The 22,440-nt window shown below is 42.7% G+C and overlaps 1 protein-coding gene across 1 annotated transcript in view; it reads left to right on the top strand.

Moving 5' to 3' along the window:
• Positions 1-1,333: 1,333 nt before the first annotated feature.
• LOC137362433 (alpha-1,3-mannosyl-glycoprotein 4-beta-N-acetylglucosaminyltransferase B-like) overlaps positions 1,334-22,440 on the top strand; it is a 50,638-nt gene continuing 29,531 nt past the window's right edge. Inside the window, exons 1-6 of the mRNA XM_068026826.1 lie at positions 1,334-1,453; positions 3,044-3,100; positions 3,887-3,974; positions 7,705-7,884; positions 16,183-16,326; positions 19,715-19,848. Coding sequence (XP_067882927.1) covers positions 1,334-1,453; positions 3,044-3,100; positions 3,887-3,974; positions 7,705-7,884; positions 16,183-16,326; positions 19,715-19,848 — 723 coding nt within the window. The remainder of the gene's footprint in view (positions 1,454-3,043; positions 3,101-3,886; positions 3,975-7,704; positions 7,885-16,182; positions 16,327-19,714; positions 19,849-22,440) is intronic.

Consider the following 22,440-nt stretch of genomic DNA (forward strand, 5'->3'; position numbering starts at 1 on the left):
AATGCTGGTTGAAGGTTAAGTGTTGGCCCAGGGTACCAGAGAGAACTCCCCTGTTTTCTTTGAATTAGTGCGATGGGATCTTTTACATCCTCCAGATTTCTAGATTTCACTACTCTTTGTGCAGAAAAAGTGCTTCCTGATTTCAGTCCAGAATGGCCTCGCTCCAGTTTTAATATTGTATCCTAGTGTTCTGGAGTCCCTAACCAGAGGAAATAGTTTCAGTCTACCTTTTTAACATTTTTTAAAAACTGTCCGATTACCTTTCAAACTTCTAAACTCAAGGGTATACAAGCTCAGTTTATACACCTGCTGTTCTTGTTTTACTCTGTAAACCCCAATAATCTAATCACCCTTTCCTTCCATTGGGAGACAAACCTGAGTTGGTTTCCATTACCACAAAGAAAACAAATTTAGGTAGATCACTTCAGATGGCATTTTGAAGGTCATGGTCAATATCTTTGATACTTTGCCATTCACAATGGGAAAGTAAGCAGCCCAACTGCTTTTGCTTTTACTGTTAGTGCAGCTTTTCCAATCACCACTTACCAATACTTTTTAAAAGTTCATTCATGGGATGTGAGTGTCGTTGGCAAGGCCAGTATTTATTCCCCATCCCTGGTTTTCCATTAAGAAAGTGGTGGTGAGCTGCCTTCTTGAACTACTGCAGTCTTATGATGTAGGTGCTCCTACAGTACCGTTAGGTAGACAGTTCCAGGATTTTGACCCAGTCACGATGAAAGAATGGTGACCTGTTTCTAAGTTGGGATAATGTGTGACTTGGAGGGAAAACTGGAGGTGATAGTGTTCCCATGTACTGCCTCCAATTGAGGAAAGAGTGTATTACTCTTTCTTTTCTAAACATTAATGGAAGTGATTTAGTACTTCTGCTCCAAGTCAACAATCACTCCAATGCTGGCATCTTGCACGCCCTCGATTTTAATCGCTCCACCATTGGCGACTGTGCTTCAGATGCCTAGGTCCTAAGTTCTGAAATATCCCTCCCTAAACCTCTGCACCTCTCTACAGCTCTCTCCCTTTAAGGCTCTCCTTAAAACCTACCTGTTTGACCAAAATTTTGGTCATCAAAACTAATATCTCCTTGGTGTCAAGTTTTGCTTGATGGTGCTCCTGTAAAGCACCTTCAGGTGCTGTACCACATTAAAGGTGCTATATAAATGCAAATTGTTGATTGGAACGAAGACGTGATAGTCAGTGATTATATAAACACATGTGAGCACTAGAAATACCAGAAGTTTTAGGAGAGAATTCCAGTGCTTAGGACCTAGAGAGCAGAAGACATGGCCACCAATGGTGGAGCGATGGAAATTCAGGGATGCACAGGAGGCCAGAATTGGAGGTGTGCAGGAGATTATTAGAGGTAGTAAGGGCTGAGGCCATGGAGCGATTTGAAAACGAGAATGAAAATTTTAAAATTGAAGTGAAGCCAGACCAGGTCAGAAATCATAGAAAAGATTGGTGAACAGGACTTGGTGCAAGTTAGGATAAGGAGCAGCAGAGTTTTGTCGAGGGAGGCCAGCTATGAAAGCTCAAAATACTTGATTTTATTAATGCGTTTCTTCCATTTTATGAAAAATACACTTTTGGCACAAGCAGTATTGAATATTACATCAAAAACTCATCTTTATTCAAAGCTGCCCCTGGACATCGGTTATTAGGTGTTTTTCCTCTAATTAAGAAGCACTCTCTGCTGATGGATGGTGATGATTCTCACCTTTCCCTTGTTTGAATATGCTCTAAGAGCTTTACTTTAGCATATTGCTTAAACTGGCATTTTCATCTTCCTTCTTGTGCATCAGTTTGCATAGCTGTAGTTCCAGTCATTGGATAGATAGTCTAAGCATCATTTTAAAGAGAAGAGGATCTCAGTTCAGTCTGTCGAGGCTAATTCTCAGGGATATACTATACTGAAGAATAGTGCTGTGCTGAATTGTATGTGAAGTGTTGTATTTCTGAAAGATCGAAGGATAATGGTCCACACGGTAACTTTTTTAAAAAAATATTCTTTCGTGGAATGTGGGCATCACTGGCAAGGCCAGCATTTGTTGCACATCCCTAATTGCCCTTGACAAGTGAGTGGCTTGCGAGGCCATTTCAGAGAGCAATTAAGGATCAACCACATTGCTGTGGGTCTGGAGTCACATGTATGGCCAGACCAGGTGGGGATGGCAGATTTCCTTCCCTAAAAGACATTAGTGAACCAGATGCGTTTTTACAACAATCAATAGTTTTATGGCACCATAACTGAGACTAGTTTTCAATTCCAGATTTCTATTAGTTAATTGAATTTAAATTCCACCAGCTGCCATGGTGGGATCTGAACCCGTTTCCCCAGGGCATTAGCCTGGGCCTCTAGATTACTAGTTCAGTGATATTACCGCTATGATCTCCCCATGCTACTTTAATCCTTAAAGAAGCAGACCTACAATTTTAAATGTATTTTTCAAAATAGAATACAAAATTTACATCCCCTGTTGTGACCTTTAACGAGTATTTTTCTCTGAGTGGAACTAGTCTATAGATGCAACCCAAGTGTAGTTGCAACAGAATAATTCTTTGAAATGGTGCTCCTGAGGTCAAAAGCAAAATACTGCAGTTGCTGGAAATGTGAAATAAAAACAGAAAATGCTGGAAATACTCACCAGGTCAGACAGCATCTGTGGGGAGAGGAACAGAGTGATGACAAAATGTTAACTCTTCCTGCATAGATGCTGCTTGTTGAGTATTTCCAGCATTCTCTGCTCCAGAGGTCAAGCTGTTCAACCATGTTCTGCATTTCTCTGCAATTTTAATATCATTAAACTTGCACATTAATTTTTCTGTGCATTTGAAGTTGATGGTTGTTACTGTTGGGGTAAGTGTTAGCTTGGCTCTTGCCTCTTAAGTCAGGACAATGTGTGTTCAAGACCAAATCCAGTGGCTTGAGCACTTAATTTAGGTTGTCACTCCCAGTGCAGTGCTGAGGAAGTGCAGCATATTTGGTTTTCTAATGATACGTTAAACTATGGTTTCGTCTGCTGTTCAGATGGGTCTAGAAGATTACACAGCATTATTTGAAGAAAAGCAGGGGAATTCTTCCAGTGTACAAACAATATATCGCCAAAACAAATTAACTAGTCATTCAACTTGCTGCTGTTTGTAGGACCTGTGCATGAATTTGGTGCACATTGGTGCAGTCAGATTAGAATCGTATCTCTGTGTAGTATTTATTGTCACATATTAGTTTAAATTGGGGTTTAGCTCTGGTTATTTGCTACAGGAATGTAATTGCTTCCTCAGATTAATTTCTCATTGGACCCCTTTCAATTAGTGGAGTAGGAAAGAAAACCTACTTTTATATAGCACCTTAGCACATCCCTGGTGCCGTCCCAAAGCAATTTACAGGCAATTAATCACTTTATTGAAATGCCCTCACTGTTGTAATGTAGTTGAATGCTTCTGATAATTTTCACACAGCAAGGTTTTATAACCAACAATGAGATAAATGACTAATGCCTGTTGCTGGCTGAGGAATGACAGCACCCATAAATATTAACAGTGACGAATAAGTTCAATAGGGAATTCAGGAAAAACATCTTTACCCAGAGAATGGTTAGAATGTGGAACTTGCTACCACAAGAAGTACTTTAGATGAATAGCATAGATATATTTAAATTGAAGTTGGATAAGCACATAAGGGAGAAAGCAATAGAAGGTTATGCTGATAGGGTGGGAGGAGCTCATGTGCAGCATAAAGATTGGCATGGACCAGTTGGGCTGAATGGCCAGTTGGTGTGCTTCACATTCTATATCATGCTGACTCCAAGGCATGAATGGCAGCAACTAATCCAAGCTGACACTTGGCATTTGTCTTGTAAATCTTGTTTAGGTTGAAGCCTCTTTCATTAAGACAAAGGACAGTTTTAACCCATATTGCCACTTTATTACCTGCAGCCAAGCCCCGTACCAGGACTTAAGTGCATAATGTATACTTCTCTCTCTCACTGGGGGTAGGCGGAGGCGTAGTCATATTATCACTGGACTAGTAACCCAGAGACCCAGGGTATTTTTCTGGGGACATAGGTTTGAATCCCACCACAGCAGAAGGTGGAATTTGAATTTAATTAATAAATCAGGAATTAAAAGCTAGTCTAATGATGGCCATGAAACCATTGTCGATTGTTGTAAAAACCCATCTGGTTCACTAATGTCCTTTAGGGAAGGAAATCTGCTGTCCTTACCTGGTCTGGCCTACATGTGACTCCAGACCCACAGCAATGTGGTTAAATCTTACATGCCCTCTGAAATGGCCTCATAAGCCACTCAGTTGTACCTAACCGCTACGAAGTCAATAAAAAGGAATGAAACCGGACGGACCACCCGGCATCGATTTAGGCACCTGAAACGACAACGGCAAACCCAGCCCTGTCGACCCTGCAAAGTCCTCCTTGCTAACATCTGGGGGCTTGTGCCAAAGTTGGGAGAGCTGTCCTACAGACTAGTCAAGCAACAGCCTGACATAGTCATACTCACGGAATCATACCTTACAGACAATGTCCCAGACACTGCCATCACCATCCCTGGGTATGTCCTGTCCCACAGGCAGGTCAGACCCACCAGGACCCACCTTCAGATTGAGGATACCGTTCGTCGTGTTGTGTGGCACTATCACTGTGCTAAATGGGATAGATTTCTAACAGATCTAGCAATGTAAAACTGGGCATCCATGAGGCACTGTGGGCCATCAGCAGAAGAATTGTACTCAACCACAATCTGTAACCTCATGGCCCGGCATATCCCCCACTCTACCATTACCATCAAACCAGGAGACCAACCCTGGTTCAATGAAGAATGCAGGAGGGCAAGCCAGGAGCAGCACCAGGCATACCTCAAAATGAGGGGTCAACCTGGTGAAGCTACAACACGGAACTATCTGCGAGCCAAACTGCATAAGCAGCATGCGATAGACAGAGCTAAGCGATCCCATAACCAACGGATCAGATCGAAGCTCTGCAGTCCTGCCACATCCAGCCGTGAATGGTGGTGGACAATTAAACAACTAACTGGAGGAGGTGGCTCCACAAATATCCCCATCCTCAATGATGGGGGGAGCCCAGCACATCAGTGTGAAAGATAGGGCTGAAGCATTTGCAACAATCTTCAGCCAGAAGTGCCGGGTTGATGATCCATCTCGGCCTCCTCCTGAAGTCCCCAGCATCACAAATGCCAGACTTCAGCCAATTCAATTCACTCCGCGTGATATCAAGTAACGACTGAAGGCACTGGATACTGCAAAAGCTATGGGCCCTGACAATATTCCGGCAATAGTACTGAAGACCTGTGCTCCAGAACTCGCCATGCCCCTAGCCAAGCTGTTCCAGTACAGCTACAACACTGGCATCTACCTGGCAACATGGAAAATTGCCCAGGTATGTCCTATACGCAAAAAGCAGGACAAGTCCAACCCGCCCCATCAGTCTACTCTCAATCATCAGTAAAGTGATGGAAGGTGTCGTCAACAGTGCCATCAAGCGGCACTTGCTTAGCAATAACCTGCTCAGTGATTTCTCAGTTTGGGTTCCGCCAGGGCCACTCGGCTCCTGAGCTCATTACAGCCTTGGTTCAAACATGGACAAAAGAGCTGAACTCTAGAGGTGAGGTGAGAGTGACTGCCCTTGACATTAAGGCAGCATTTGACCGAGTATGGCATCAAGGAGCCCTAGCAAAACTGGAGTCAATGGGAATCGGGGAAAACCCTCCGCTGGCTGGAGTCATACCTAGCGCAAAGGAAGATGGTTGTGGTAGTTGGAGGTCAATCATCTGAGCTCCAGGACAGCACTGCAGGAGCTCCTCAGGGTAGTGTCCTTGGCCCAACCATCTTCAGCTGCTTCATCAATGACCTTCCTTCAATCATAAGGTCAGAAGTGGGGATGTTCGCTGCTGATTGTGCAATGTTCAGCACCATTCGTGACTCCTCAGATGCTGAAGCAGTCCGTGTAGAAATGCAGTAAGACCTGGATAATATGCAGGCTTGGGCTGATAAGTGGCAAGTGACATTCGCGCCACACAAGTGCCAGGCAATGACCATCTCCAACAAGAGAGAATCTAACCATATCCCCTTGACATTCAACAGCATTACCATCGCTGAATCCCCCACTATCAACATCTTCGGGGCTACCATTGACCAGAAACTGAACTTGAGTAGCCATATAAATACCGTGGCTACAAGAGCAGGTCAGAGGCTTGGAATCCTCAGGCGAGTAACTCGCCTCCTGACCTCCCAAAGCCTGTCCACAATCTACAAGGCACAAGACAGGAGTGTGATGGAATACTGTCCACTTGCCTGGATGGTTGCAGCTCCAACAACACTCAAGAAGCTCGACACCATCCAGGACAAAGCAGCCCACTTGATTGGCACCCCATCTACAAACATTCACTTCCTCCACCACCGACGCATAGTAGCAGCAGTGTGTACCATCTACAAGATGCACTGCAGCAATGCACCAATGCTCCTCAGACAGCACCTTCCAAACCCACGACCTCTACCAACTAGAAGGACAAGGGCAGCAAATACAATGGAACACCACCACCTGCAAGTTCCCCTCCAAGTCTCTCACCATCCTGACTTGGAACTATATCGCTGTTCCTTCACTGTCGCTGGGTCAAAATCCTGGAACTCCCTTCCTAGCAGCACTGTGGGTATACCTACCCCAAATGGACTGCAGCAGTTCAAGAAGGCAGCTCACCACCACCTTCTCGAGGGCAATGAGGGATGGGCAATAAATGTTGGCCTGGCCAGCGTCGCCCACTTCCCATGAATAAAAAAAGTGGTACCAATGGGATGTTGAGTTGGCACAGTTAGGTGTATGGTTGCATCGTGGTTATGACACTGGACTCGTAATCCAGTGGTTTGGATTAATGACCAGGAAACATGAGTTCAAATCCCACCATGGCAGCTGGGGAATTTAAGTTCAGTTAATTAAATGGGAAAAAAATGCCATCAAAATACTAGCATCAGTCACTGTGATCATGAAACTAACTGAGCTGTAAAAATTTATCTGTTTCGTTGATTTCCTTTAGGGAAGGAGATTTGCTGACATTACCTGATTTGGCCAATATGTGACTCCAGACCGACAGCAATGTAGTTGACTCTTGACTGCCCTCCGAAACGGTCTCTCAGGCCACTAAGGTGTATCAAAATGCTACATGAAAGGCCCTGTGGGAGTACCTTCACTGCAAGGACTACAGTTGTTGAGGAAGGTAGCTCACCACCACCTTCTCAAAGGTAGTTAGAGATGGCCAATAAATGCTGGCCTTGCCAGTGATGCCCACATCACGTAAATGAATAAAATGAAAGCTGGTAACAGTATCTCCTCAAAGTCAGAACGTTGAGATTCGAGCTTTGATGCAAGGCTTGAGCACGTGAACTAGGCTTACAATCTAATATTGAGAGAACTGCCATCTTTCAGATGAGACATTAAACAGTGCTCCATCTGCCCCCTCAGGTGGGTGTCACTATTTGAAGAAGAGCAAAAACATTGTACCCGGTGTCCTGGGCCAATATTCCTCCTCTAATCACCACCAAGAACAGACTAACTACCTTTTCATCTCGTAGGTGTAAGTGGGACAGTTTGAAATTGTACAACTAATGTTTTAATTATCAATGATGGCTAATGTATGCCCTTTCTGGTATTTTTATTTATCCAGGAGATGTGGTAGACATTTATCAACGGGAGTTTCTAGCACTACGTGACAGACTGCATGCAGCTGAGCAAGAAAATCTCAAACGCTCTAAAGAACTGAATCTTGTCTTAGATGAGATAAAGCGAACTATTGCTGAGAAACAAACATTGAAGGACTTCAACAGAACCTGGAGCAATCTGTCAGGTATCCTCCATTATACAATGAATCTACTTTGTGTAGGATAGCTACAACAGCATCTCCTATTTATATAATGTAGTAAAAAATCCCAAGGTACTCCAGGAGTGTTTCTCAAACAAAATTTGGTAGTGAGCCACATGAGATGTTAGGGCAGATGACCAAAAGCTTGATCAAGGAGGTATGTTTAAGGAATGCCTTAGAGGAGAGAGAGGCAGAGAAGTTTAAGGCGGGAATTCTAGAGGTTAGGGCTTAGATGGCTGAAAGCACAGCTGCTAATGGTGGAGCGATGAAAATCGGATGTGCAAGAGACCAGAATTGAAGGAGTGCAGGTATCTTGGAAGGTTGAAATAAAAACAGAAAGTGCTGGAAATACTCAGCAGGTCTGGCAGCATCTGTGGAGAAAGAAGCCAAATTAACGTTTCAGTTCTGTGACCTTCATCAGGATGGAAGGTTGTTCGGCTGGAGGAAATTAGAGAAATAGGGAGGGTGCGAGGCCATGGAGAGATTTGAAAACAAGGATGAAAATTTTAAATTCTAGGTGTTGCCAGACTGGAAACCAACGTAGGTCAGCGAGCACAGGGTGTTGGGTGAACATGACTTGGTGTGAGTTAGGATATGGGTAGCAGTTTAAGGTGCTAGTGGATTACCAGATGGTAATTTGTGATAGAGGAGTTCTGGCCACTTTTTCTAACGTTCAGTGTTTCAAACCTGTCCTGCTCAAAAAAAAAGTAATTTTACAGATCCTAATGTTTAGGTCATATGGTTTTGTTTAATAAACATTATCTGAGGTCAGCCTTTGTTCAGTGAGGCCGAAGAGCCCAAAGCATTGTGGGTCTAGTCATGCTGTCACGTAATGGCTTTCAACAGCTTGAGCGTAAGAAATTGTTGGAAACTGTATGTGGCCAGTTGGCTCAACGAGCCCAGCTCTTTCCCCTCATGTTCGCTATTCCAGCAAGGCTAATGTAAATGTAAACATGAATAGGTTAGAACATAGAACAGTACAGCACAGTACAGGCCCTTCGGCCCACGATGTTGTGTCAAACCTTTAACCTACTCTAAGATCAAACTAACTACCTACCTTTCATTCTACTATCATCCATGTACCTATCCAAGAGTCGCTTAAATGCCCCTAATGTATCTGCTTCTACTACCACCGCTGGCAGCGCATTCCACACACCCACCACTCTCTGTGTAAAGAACCTACCTCTGACATCCCCCCGAAACCTTCCTCCAATCACCTTAAAATTATGCCCCCTGATGATAGCCCTTTCCACCCTGGGAAAAAGTCTCTGACTATCCACTCTATCTATGCCTCTCATCATCTTGTACACCTCTATCAAGTCACCTCTCATCCTTCTTCACTCCAATGAGAAAAGCCCTAGCTCCCCCAACCTTTCTTCGTAAGACATGCCCTCCAGTCCGGCAGCATCCTGGTAAATCTCCTCTGCACCCTCTCTAAAGCTTCCACATCCTTCCTATAATGAGGCGACCAGAACTGAACACAATATTCCAAGTGTGGTCGAACCAGGGCCTTATAGAGCTGCAGCATAACCTCACGGCTCTTAAACTCAATCCCCCTGTTAATGAAAGCCAACACACCATACGCCTTCCTGCATTAGGGGAGGGTTCGCCCACCAGCTAAATTGTGTCACAAACTTGTTTTATGCCAACTCTTTCAATGATCTCCTCTGTTAATTTATTCCATTACATTACCCTCTGGGTGGAAATAGTTCCACTTGATTTCATTGAATCACATACTTGTAAGCAAATCGCCTTTTCAAAAAATTCTGTCCAGAATGCTTTCTTGTTGACTGTGCTCTTACTAGAAATGTTCTACAAAAAAGGGCTTCTTTGATGTAAGTTTATCCTGGTGTGAAGCTCTGCTGATACTGAAAGCCAAAACTACTGATTGGGGCGGGAGGGTTGGCGATGAGAGCAAGTGGAAGAGTTTATTTTGAGGCTTTGCTGCCTAATCTGCATCTGTATTTTTGATTTGATTCTAGTAAAGGCTAAGTAACAACAGGTCAAGGAATAGCTCACTTGGCATTGGGAGACTGACGCATAGTGCAAGGATGACTTAAACTACAGTGGAGAAATGTGAAAGTAAAGATGAATACATTATCTGCAGTGGGGAAGGTTTAGCTCACCGGTTAAAACCAGTGCATGTATTGATCCTGTACACTCAAAACTTTTGATTGGCCTTTTGATTCCTCCCAATGGTAGAAACCCTGGAGCTTTGGGAGTTCATGATACTCTCATTAGTTTAGGTCCTAATCTCTGGGATTCTTTGCCTAAACCTCATCACCCTTCTCTCGCTCCTATTTAAAAAAAAAATGTTGTTTAAAACCCACCTCTTCAACCAAGCTTTTGGTCACCTGTCCTAATCTTTAGCTCAATGTCAATCCTGTGAAGCAACTAGAGCTGTTTTCTCAAGTTAACTTAGAAACATAGAAAATAGGAGTAGGTCATTCGGCCCTTCGAGCCTGCTCTGCCATTCACTATGATCATGGCTGATCATCCAACTCAGTAGCCCCCTGTTCCTGCTTTCACCCCATACCCTTTGATCCCTTTAGACCCAAGAGCTATATCTAACTCCTTCTTGAAAACATACAATGTTTTGGGCTCAACTGCTTTCTGTGGTAGTGAATTGCATAGGCTCACCACTCACTGGGTGAAGAAATTTCTCCTCATCTCAGTCCTGAAAGGTTTACCCCGTATCCTTAGACTATGACCCCTGGTTCTGGACTCCCCCACCATCGGGAACATCCTTCCTACATCTACCCTGTCAAGTCCTGTTAGAATTTTATAGGTTTCTATGAGATCCCCCCTCACTGTTCTGAACTCCAGCAAGTATAGTCCTAACTGACTCACGTGCTGGTCCCGGGCACTGGAAATGTTCCCGGCTTCCAACATGGAGCACACCATGGCTTTGCGCTCTCCTGCCAGGACTTAGCCCTTTAAATTAAATTAAACCTTCTGGAAGATCTTGATGTCCAATCATATACTCTAGGGTCCTTCTTCCTGGTCCTCGTTACTACAGAACTCCCTTAAAAAAAAAACACAACTTACTATATTTGAAATAAATTTTAAACTTTTCTTGCCTGAGCTACTTACCCAGCTCTTTAGAGCTATTCCCTAACAGCAGTGACTCACCAACCAATCGCCTTGCAGCTCTCCTGTGCTTTCACTGTTGGCTTTTTTTTCCAAAACTCAGGTGCGCTGCTGCTGCACTTTTAAACTCTGCTGGTCTCACTCATCCATGATATCATTCTAGTAAATCTTCCTTCTCCAAGGCCTTCCTTTGACATCCTTCCTAAAGTATGGTATCCAGAATTGAACTCACTATTCCAGCTGGGGCCAAATTAGTGTTTTTTTTAAAAAGGTTTAGTATAGTGTTCTTGCTTTTGTACTCTATGCCTCTATTTATAAAGCCAAATATCCGATATGTTTATCAGTCTTCTCTTGTCAAAGATTTGTCTGCATACACCTCCTGGTCGTTCCTGCACCCCCTTTAAAATTGTACCATTTACTTTAATTGCCCTAATTTTTCCTTCAAAAATATCATTTCTGCATTAAGTTCCACGTGTTATGTCTGTCCATTTTACCAGTCTATGATACCAAAGCCTGCCTGGAACAGATTAATTTGGCTTTCTTTTTTCTTAGCTTTGCTTTTCCGAATCTCATCTTGACTGACATGTCTTGTGAGGGGGAGAAAAAGCAAAAGTTTTAATACCACTTTCCTCCTTATTTCAGAAGTTTGATGTTGAGGATTTGATGATTCAGATTGATTCAGTTTTTGGTAGTTTGGTTCTGACAATGTTGACTATCATTCTGTTCTTGTTAAGTGAGATACTGTACGTTATTACTTTTTTCAATTAAAAATAGTGTGCGTTGTTACGACCAGGTGAGAAAGAGGTCTAAGTGTTCCCTTTCAGCCTTCACCTGTTCTTGCTGTAACAGGGTTTTGTTTTAAACAGTGCTTTAGTTCCCCCTTGGTGAATCTTTGTTCACCACTTTCCAAGTATAAGGCAAAGAAATGAGCGCAAACAGGCTTTCTTGGGTTTAAAGAAGAAAAGTGAAATTTATTAAAACTTAAACTCTAATTTGGTTAACGCTTATAGATACATGCTGCACCCCACACTAGCATGCATACGTAATATGCACATGCAAATAGAGACAGAATAGAGCAGAAGAAAAATGGAGTGGAGAGGTTTGAGGCAATCTCTGAAGAGGGGTTTTTGTTAGTGTTTCGAGCTCACTGTCATCCTTGCTTGTAGATAGATCTTGCTTTTCGTTGGAGCCCAATATTCTTCTTAAACCTTGTTCACTGTAGGAGACCTTTCTCTCTTGGGGTTCATATGTCTTCAGTGGATTCCGAAGCTGGTGAGAGAGATGAGAGAAGACAGGAGAGGCTGGGGCGAGCCGGGGCAAACGGCTTTCTGCCAGTTCAAAACTCTGTGGCATGTTCAAATTCAAATAATTCAGGTTGCCCAGCAGGTTAGTCATGTGACTAGTGGGTGTGATTGCATCCGTTGGTGTATTCGGCCATCAGCAGTCAACCTGAAATGCGAGCTCCTCCACCCTCAAAGTCTGGTAATCAAAAGTCCATTGTGCATTAAATTGGAGCAAGAAGTAGCCTCTTTGTCCTTTCCAAGTACTGTTGGTTAATATGCAAAAATGTCTCCCCAGTCAAGGATCCATTGTGGGTTTTTTTAACCAGTTCTTTCTTCATTCCAGTAACAGTTTGAAATTAATATTCCTCATTCTTGGCAGGTGGGGGCCTGCATGACTGTTTTGCATGTATTATTATGAACATATGAACAGGAGGAGGCCATTCATCCTTTTAAAGCCTACTCTGCTCCACTGTCAGCTGTGGCTCAGTTGTAGCACTCTGACCTATGAGTCCGAAGGTTCTGTGTTCAAATCCTGCTCCAGGACTTGAGTACAAAATCTAGGTTAACATCAATGCAGTACTGAGGCATTATACCAAGCCCCCCTCTGCTCCTCAGGTGGAGTAATGGCACTTTTTTGAAGAAGGGCAGGGGAGTTATTCCCAATGTCCTGGCCAATATTTATGCTTCAGTCAACATCACATAAACATTATCTGGTCATTATCGCATTGCTGTTTGTGGGAGCTTGCTTTGTGCAAATTGACTGCTGTGTTTCCTACATTACAACATTATGGGCGGTACAGTGGCGCAGTGGTTAGCACCGCAGCCTCACAGCTCCAGCGACCCAGGTTCAATTCTGGGTACTGCCTGTGTGGAGTTTGCAAGTTCTCCCTGTGTCTGCGTGGGTTTTTGCCGGGTGCTCCGGTTTCCTCCCACCACCAAAGACTTGCAGTTTGATAGGTAAATTGGCCATTGTAAATTGCCCCTAGTATAGGTAGGTGGTAGGGGAATATAGGGACAGGTGGGGATGTGGTAGGAATATGGGATTAGTATAAATGGAAGGTTGATGGTCGGCACAGACTCGGTGGGCCAAAGGGCCTGTTTCAGTGCTGTATCTCTAAATAAATAAAATAAAATAAAAAATTTAAAAAAAATAAACAACAGTGACTATGTTTGAAAAAGACTTCATTGGCTGTGAAGCCCTTAGAGATGCCCTGAGATCATAAAGGTGCTCTAGAAAGGCAAGTCTTTCTTTCTCCATTAAATTAGATCATGGCTGATCTATATCACAACTTAATTTACCTGCCTCTGCTCCTTATCCCTTAACCCAACAAAAATCTCAGTCTTCAAATCTCCAATTGAGTCCTATCATCCATGTTTTAGGGGGATAGAATTTCAGATTTCCGCTACCCTTCATGTGGAAAAAGTGCTTCCGGATTTTCTTTCTTTTCTTTTGGGCCTCCTTATCTCGAGAGACAATGGATACGTAGGTGGTCAGTGGTTTGTGAAGCAGCGCCTGGAGTGGCTATAAAGGCCAATTCTAGAGTGACAGGCTCTTCCACAGGTGCTGCAGAGAAATTTGTTTGTCAGGGCTGTTGCACAGTTGGCTCTCCCCTTGCGCCTCTGTCTTTTTTCCTGCCAACTACTAAGTCTCTTCGACTCGCCACAATTTAGCCCTGTCTTTATGGCTGCCCGCCAGCTCTGGCGAACGCTGGCAACTGACTCCCACGACTTGTGATCAATGTCACAGGATTTCATGTCGCGTTTGCAGACGTCTTTAAAGCGAAGACGTGGACGGCCGGTGGGTCTGATACCAGTGGCGAGCTCGCTGTGCAATGTGTCTTTGGGGATCCTGCCATCTTCCATGCGGCTCACATGGCCAAGCCATCTCAAGCGCCGCTGACTCAGTAGTGTGTATAAGCTGGGGATGTTGGCCGCCTCGAGGACTTCTGTTGGAGATACGGTCCTGCCACCTGATGCCAACATTTTAATACTGTACATAGTAAATTTAGTGTTTAATACAGCATGCTGTGGACATTTTTCTAAAATGTAATACCATATTTCAAGCATTAAGTACAATGGTTAATTGTGTAATGGTTTATTAACAGAGGACATTTTTTCTTTCCTTTTTAACTCAAATTTATCTTGATGGATTTTAAATATCTGCATTTATTCTAGATGGTATTTCCATTTAATCAGACTCAAAATGCAAATCATCTTGTCTAAATTTGACTAAATTTGGTCACAGCTCAAGTATTTTAATCTTGCACTCAGTGGGGGTTTTGCTTATGTGGTGCTTCAAATATGTTTTTCTTTCTACTCCCAAATAAAATAAAATTAATTTAACATTTTAATATGAAATCATAAAGTACAGAAAGAGTCCATTTGACAGTTGTACCTCTGCTGACATGGAGGTCAGTCCATGACCTTTGTTGGATTTGTAAAAGAAAGACAGACTTGCATTTATATAATATAAAATAAAAACAAGAAATGCTGGAACCACTCAGCAGGTCTGGCAGCATCTGTGAAAAGAGAAGCGGAGTTAACGTTTCGGATCAGTGACCCTTCTTCGGAACTGACAAATATTAGAAAAGTCACAGGTTATAAGCAAGTGAGGCGGGGGTGGGGCAAGAGATAACAAAGGAGAAGGTGTAGATTGGACCAGGCAACATAGCTGACCAAAAGGTCATGGAGCAAAGGCAAACAATATGTTAATGGTGTGTTGAAAGACAAAGCATTAGTACAGATTAGGTTTTAATGCACTGAATATTGAACAGCAAGTGCAAAGCTGATAAAAACAACAGTGGGTAAGCAAATTGAACAAACTAAGATGAAATGAAATAAATGCAAAAAAAAGATTGTAAAAAAAAATGTAAAAAAAAAAGAAGAAAAAATGACTAAAAATGAAAGTAAAATGGGGGGCTGTCATGCTCTTAAATTATTGAACTCAATGTTCAGTCCGGCAGGCTGTAGTGCGCCTAATCGGTAGATGAGATGCTGTTCCTCGAGCTTGCATTTATATAGCTCCTTTCACACCCACAGGACATCCCAAACTGCTTTACAACCAATGACCTACTTTTGAAGTGCAGTCACTTCTATAATGTAGGAAATGCTGCAGCCAATTTGTGCATAGCAAGACTCAAAAACTCCCGGGTTGCTCTTAGAAATAGTGCCATGGGATCTTTTACATCTGCCAGAACGAACAGATGGAGTCCTGATTTATTGAATCATCTGAAAGACATCCAAAGCAGGTTTGTGTTAATTATCTCACATTCCTTATGACTATTCAAGGCATCTTCAGTGAAGTTTGTTCTTCTCAATATGAACATTGCAATGTAATGCCTTAAGGAAAGGTAATGGCGGCTGGAGAGCAGAAAATCTAGTTATTCCTTCTACAATTTAAAAATAGGTAGGCATATATAATTTTTAAACAGCAAGCTCATTAGGTATAAGGTGTCAGCCGCAGCTCAGTTGATAGCACGCTTGAGTCAGAAGATGGTGAGTTCAAATTCCGCTCCCGAGAGATTTGAGCACATAACATTGGCTGACACTCCCATTGCAGTATCGAATATTTGTAGTTTCCTACTATGCATTAATTCTGTTGAAGCACTTCAAACAAAGGGTAGTGGAAATCTGCAACTCATTTCCCCCTAAAAGCTTTGGAGGCTGGGGTTTAATTGAAAATTTCAAAACTGATGGATGTTTGTTCGGCAAGGATATTAAGGGTCAAGATTCAGATCAGCCATGATCTAATGGAACAATGGAGCAAGTTCAAAGGACTGAATGACCTGCACCTTTTCATATGTTTCCTGGCTGCTCCTCCTACCTGGACCAGTTTTCAAAATGATTTCCTAATTTTATTTTCTATCTGGTTTTGTTGTTTCTTCACTTTCATCACTTTATTCTTTTCCAGATGAAACTAAGCTCAAGCTCTGGAACATCACTATCAGTAAAAATGTGCTGCAACTGCCAAGCATCTTCCATCACCTCCCGCACCTGCTCGCCAGAGAAGACAGTTTCCAGCCATCTGTCTACCTGGGACAGAGGAGAACTGGAGGTGAGAAAGAAACCAATTGACGTAGATTTTAAAGATTACAGTTTTCAACTTTTAATTCAAGCCAATAGGTAAAAAATCACTGCGTGCAAAAAAATAAAAGTACATTAGGCACTCTAACTTGGATCCAAAACTTTGCCGCCTGTAACCTTACTTGCACCAAGTCCATTCAGCCATCACCCCTGTTCTCGTTGACCTACGTTGGCTCCCAGTCTGGCAATGCCTTAATTATAAAATTATACCTGTTTTGAAATCCCTCCGTGGCCTCTGTCCTCCCTGTCTCTCTAACTTTCTCCAGCCCTACAACTCTCTGACATGTCAGCATTCCTGCAATTCTGGCCTCTTGCATATCCCCAATTTTAGTCGCTGCACCATTGGTGCCCATGCCTTAACCTGCTCAAGCCCTAAGCTTTGGAATTTCCTTCCTAAACCATTCTACCTCTCTCTCCTCCTTTAAGATGCTCCTGAAAATCTACCCATTTGACCAAGCTTTTGACCATCTGTTGTAATTATGTGGCTCGGTGTCAAATTTTGTTCAGTAATGCTCCCTTGAAACATTTTGGGATGTTGTACTATGTTAAAAATGCTACATAAATGTAAGTTGATGGTAGCGGCAGCTGCACTCCTGAGTATGCTTGTAAACCTTTCATTCATATGTCTAGGTTGCAATCATTATGATGGATGTATTATTTTCAAATGTTTCCATCAATTGCTATACTAGGTTGCTTGGCCTCTGGTTTCGCTCCCTTTTTTCCAAAAAAAAAGTTGCAAGCCTCCAAAATTCCTTTCTTTCTTCTCCCAGCTTCGCTCCTCTTAACAAAAAAAAACAAAATCGTGCCGTGCACAAGTAATTGTGATTGTTGTCTGGTATAACAATGGGGATCATTCTTTCCTCTAGTAGTGCAAATACAAAGGACATCAAACCCATTTTCTGCTGAACAATTTGTATGTTGTTCCATTTTCTTTATCCTTTTGATTGAGTTGTCTCAGTAGCTTATTCAGGTATATACTCTGCATTGCCTTACATACAAACTAGGAGCAGAAGTAGGCCATTCGGCCCCTCGAGCCTGCTCCGCCATTCAATAAGATCATGGTTGATTTGTTTGTGTTTCAAATTCTCCACACCCATCTACTCCCAATAACCCTCGATTCCCTTGCCTAACAAGAATCTGTCTACCTCTGCCTTAAAAATATTCAATGTCCCCGCCTCCACCACCTTCTGAGGCAGTGTGTTCCAAAGTTGCACAACCCTTGGAGAAAAGTTCTCCTCATCTCTGTTCGAAAAGGGTGTACCCTAATTTTAAAACCGTGCCCCTAGTTCTGGACTCACCCAAGATAGGAAACATTCTCCTTGCCAAGACTGTTCGGGATCTTAAACTTCAATCAAGTCTGCCCTCACTCCAGTGAAAACAAGCCCAGTCTGTTCAATCTTTCCTCATAAGACAACCCACTCGTTCCAGGTATCAATCTAGTAAACCTCCTATGAACTGCCTCCAACACATTTACATCCTTAAATAAAGAGACCAAAACTGCACACAGTATTCGAAATGTGGTCTCACCAATGCCCTGTATAATTGAAGTATAACATCCTTACTTTTATTTTCAATTCCTTTCATAATAAAGGATAGCATTCCATTAGCCTTCTTTATTACCTGCTGTACCTGCATACTAACATTTTGTGACTTATGCACTAGAACACCTAGATCCCATTGCATCTCGGAATTCCTCAGTCATTTTCCGTTTAAGTAATGCTCTTTTTTTTATTCCTCCTGTCAGTGAACAACTTCACATTTTCCCGCATTATACTCCATCTGCCAGATTTTTGCCCACTCACTCAACCTATCTATGTCGCTCTGCAACCTCCTTTTGTCCTCTTCACAACATATTTTCCCACCTATCTTTGTGTCATCTGCAAATTTAACTACCATGCCATCGTTCCCCTCATCTAGGGTATTGATATAAATTGTAAACAATCGAGGCCCCAGCACAGACCCATGTGGGACTCCATTCGTCACATTCTGCCAATCGGAAAAGGACTGATTTTATGCATACTCTGTTTTCTGCCAGCCAGCCAATCTTCTATCCATGCTAATATATTACCCCCTACACCATGAGCTCCTACTTTGCGTAATAACCTTTTTATATGGCACCTTGTTAAATGCCTTCTGGAAATCCAAATACAGTACATCAGGGGGCTCCCCTTTATCCGCAACACGTGTTACTCCTTCAAAGAACTTCAACAAATTGGTTAAACATGATTTCCCTTTCACAAAACCATGCTGACTATTCCCGATTACCTTGCGTTTTCTAAGTGCCCAGCTACAACCTCCTTAATGATCAATTCTAACACCTTCCCCACGACAGATGTCCAGCTAACTGGCCTATAATTACCTGTTTTCTTCCTTTTCCCCCCCTCCTCCCACCTTCTTGAATAGAGGGGTTATAATTGTTACTTTCCATCACATTGAAACCTTACCAGAATCCAGCGAATTTTGAAAAATTAACACCAACACATCTACTACCTCATTAGCCACCTCTTTTAAGACTCTAGGATGAAGTCCATCAGAACCCGGGGACTTGTCAGCCCACTGCTCCATCAGTTTGGTTAGTACCGCTTCCCTGGTGATTGTGATTTCACCAAGTTCCCCTCTCCTTCCACCTCCTGATTTACAGCAATTGCCGGAATGTTTTTTGTTTCCTCTATAGTGAAGACAGAGCAAAATATTTGTTCATTGCATCTGCTATTTCCTTCTTATCTACTATTAGCTCCCCATTCTCACTCTCTAGAGGACCAACACTCACTTTACTTACTCTTTTCCTTTTTAAATACCTGTAAGAACTCTTGCTATCCATTTTTACATTTCTAGCTAGCTTCCTCTCGTACTCTAATTTCTTTCTCCTGATTAACCTTTTAGTCATTCTCTGCAGTTCTTTATATTCTGACCAATCATCTGACCTGCCACTCATCTTTGCGCAATTATATGCCTTTTCCTCAAGTTTGATGCTTTCCTTAACTTCTTTAGTTAAACACGGATGATGGGTCCTCCCCTTAAAATTTTTCTTTATAGTAGGAATATACCTATTCGGAGAATTCTGAAATATCCCCTTAAATGTCTGCCACTGCTTCTCTATTGCTCTGTTTGCAAGCTTAGTAACTGAGTTCACTTCAGCTAGCTCAGCTTTCATGCCCACATAGTTGCCCTAATTCAAGTTTAAAATACTATTCTTAGACCGACACTACTCTCTTCCAAACTTGAATGTAAAATTCAATCATCTTGTGGCCGCTGCTACCTAGAGGTGTCTTTACTCTAAGGTCATTAATTAATCGTGTCACATTATACAATTGTTGACACAATCTTAATCCATTTCTTGACCTTTTTTTTGTCCACAGTTTCGATAGTGATGGGAGTTCCAACTGTCAAGCGGGAGGTGCACAGTTACCTGATCGACACCTTGAACTCCCTCATTTATGAACTGACCCCTGAGGAAAAACAAGACTGTGTGATTGTTGTACTCATTGCAGAAGTGAGTGAAAATACAGTCCTGGATTTATATTCCCATAAGTTTAGAAGGTTGAGGGGATAACCTAAATGAGGGCTTCAATTGATCAGCAGTTCAATGGGATGGATGCCGAGGAACTATTTTAGTCTGGGCAGTCAGAAGAAGAGGGGATGGTCTTCAAATTATCGCGATTGATAGTTTTTTTTTAGTCAGGTAAAAGTCATCAAAGAGATACGGAACCAAGGCAGATACCATGCTGTTGATAGTCTGGAGTCGCATGCAGGCCATACGAACAAGGAGCAGGAGTAGGCCATTCAGCCCCTCTAGCCTGCTCTGCCATTCAGTAAGATCATGGCTGATCTGTTTGTGGTCTCAACTCCACTTTCCTGCCTACCCCCGATACCTTTTGGCTCTCTTGTTTCTCAAGAATCTGTCTACCTCTGCCTTAGAAACAGTCAATGACCCTGCCTCCACTGCTCTCAAGGGAAGAGGGTTCCATAGACTCATGACCCTCAAAGAAAAAAATTCTCATCTTTTTCTTAAATGGGAGACCCCTTATTATTAAACTGTGCTGCCTAGTGTTGGTCTCTGCCACAAGGAGAGACCGACCATCCTTTCAACATCCACCCTGTCAAGTTCCCTGAGGATCTTGGATGTTTCAATAAGATCACCTCTTTTCCTTCTAAATTCCAATAGATACAGACCCAACCTGTCCAACCTTTCCTCATAAGATAACCCTCTCATCCCAGGGTCAATCAAGTGAACCTTCTCTGAACTGCTTCCAATGCAGTTATATCCTTCCTTAAGTAAGGAGACCAAATCTGTAGACAATACTCTAGATGTGGTCTCACCAATGCCCTGTACAACTGTAGCAAAACTTCCCTACTTTTGTATTTCCCTGGCAACAGCAATATTGCATTTGCCTTCTTAATCACTTGCTAAACCTGCATACTAAACCTTTTACGTTTTACACCCAGATCCCTCTCCATCTCAGAGTTCTGCAGTCTCTCTCCACTTTAATAATATTTTCTATTTTTCCAGCTATACTCCATCTGCCAAATCTTTGTCCACTCACTTAACCCATCTATATCCCTTTGCAGACACCTTATGTCCTCTTCACAACTTACACTCTCACCTTTGTGTCATCAGCAAATTTAGCAACCATACATTCTGTCCTTCCATCCAAGTCACTGATATAGATTATGAACAGTTGAGGCCCCAGCACTGATCCCTGTGGCACTCCACTAGTTGCAGCTTGCTAACCCGAAAATGACCCATTTATGCCTACCGTCTTTCCAGTTAGCTAGCCAATCCTCTATCCATGTTAATATGTTACCCACTACACCATGAGCTCTTATTTTGTTTCGTAACCTTTGATGTGGCACCTTGTCAAATGCCTTCTGGAAATCCAAGTACACACATCCACAGGTCCCCTTTTATCCACTTTGCTGGTTACTTCCTAAAGGAACTCTAATAAATTAGTCAAACATGATTTTCCTTTCACAAAACCATGTTGACTGTCTGATTGCACTGAGATTTTCTAAATGACCTGCTGTAACCTCATTAATAATAGATTCCAGCATTTACCCTGTGACAGATATTAAGCTAACTGGCCTGTACTTTCCTGCTTTCTGTCTTCCTCCTTTCTTGAATAGTGGGTTAAGATGGCAGATTTTCTTCCCTAAAGGATGAAGCTAAGCGATCCTACAACCAACGGATCAGATCAAAGCTCTGTAGTCCTGCCACATTCAGTCGTGAATGGAGGTGGACAATGGATAAAAAGCAGGATGAATTCAATCTGGCCAATTACCATCCCATCAGTCAACTCGAATCATCAGCAAAGTGATGGAAGGTGTTGTAGTCAGTGCTATCAAGTGGCACTTACTCAGCAACAACCAGTTTGCCAATGCTCAGTTTGGATTCTGCCAGGGCCACTGAGTTCCAGAACTCGTTACAGCTTTGGTCCAAATGTGAAAAGAGCTGAATTCCAGAGGTGAGATGAGAGTGATTGCCCTTAGCATCAAGGCAGCATTTGACCAAGTGTGGCATCAAGGAGCTCTAGAAGAATTGAAGTCACTGGGAATCAAGGGGAAAACTAATTGCTGGTTGGAGTTATACCTAGCACAAAGGAAGATGAGTCTGATTTTTGGAGGCCAATCATCTCAGCTCCAAGACATCACTAAAGGAGTTTCTCAGTGTAGTGTCCTAGGTCCAACTATCTTCAACTGCTTCAACAATGACTTCCCTCTAACATAAGGTCAGAACTGGGGATGTTCATTGATGATTTGGCAGTGTTCAGTTCCATTCACAACTCCTTAGATACTGAAGCAGTCCGTGCCTGCTTGCACCAAGACCTGGACAACATTCATGCTTGGACTGACAAGTCATAAGTGATATTCAAGCTAGCCAAGTGCCTGGCAATGACCATCTCCAACAAGGGAGAATGTAATCATCTCCCCTTGATATTCAACAGCATTACCATCACTGAATCCTCGACCATCAATATCCTGGGGGTTACCATTGACCAGAAACTTAACTGGACCAGCCATATAAAGACAGTAGCTACAAGAGCAGGTCAGAGGCTGGGAATTCTGCAGCAAGTAACTCTCAGTTCCT

This window comes from Heterodontus francisci, unplaced genomic scaffold (genome assembly GCF_036365525.1).
Source record: "Heterodontus francisci isolate sHetFra1 unplaced genomic scaffold, sHetFra1.hap1 HAP1_SCAFFOLD_1539, whole genome shotgun sequence".
Taxonomy (NCBI): domain Eukaryota; kingdom Metazoa; phylum Chordata; class Chondrichthyes; order Heterodontiformes; family Heterodontidae; genus Heterodontus; species Heterodontus francisci.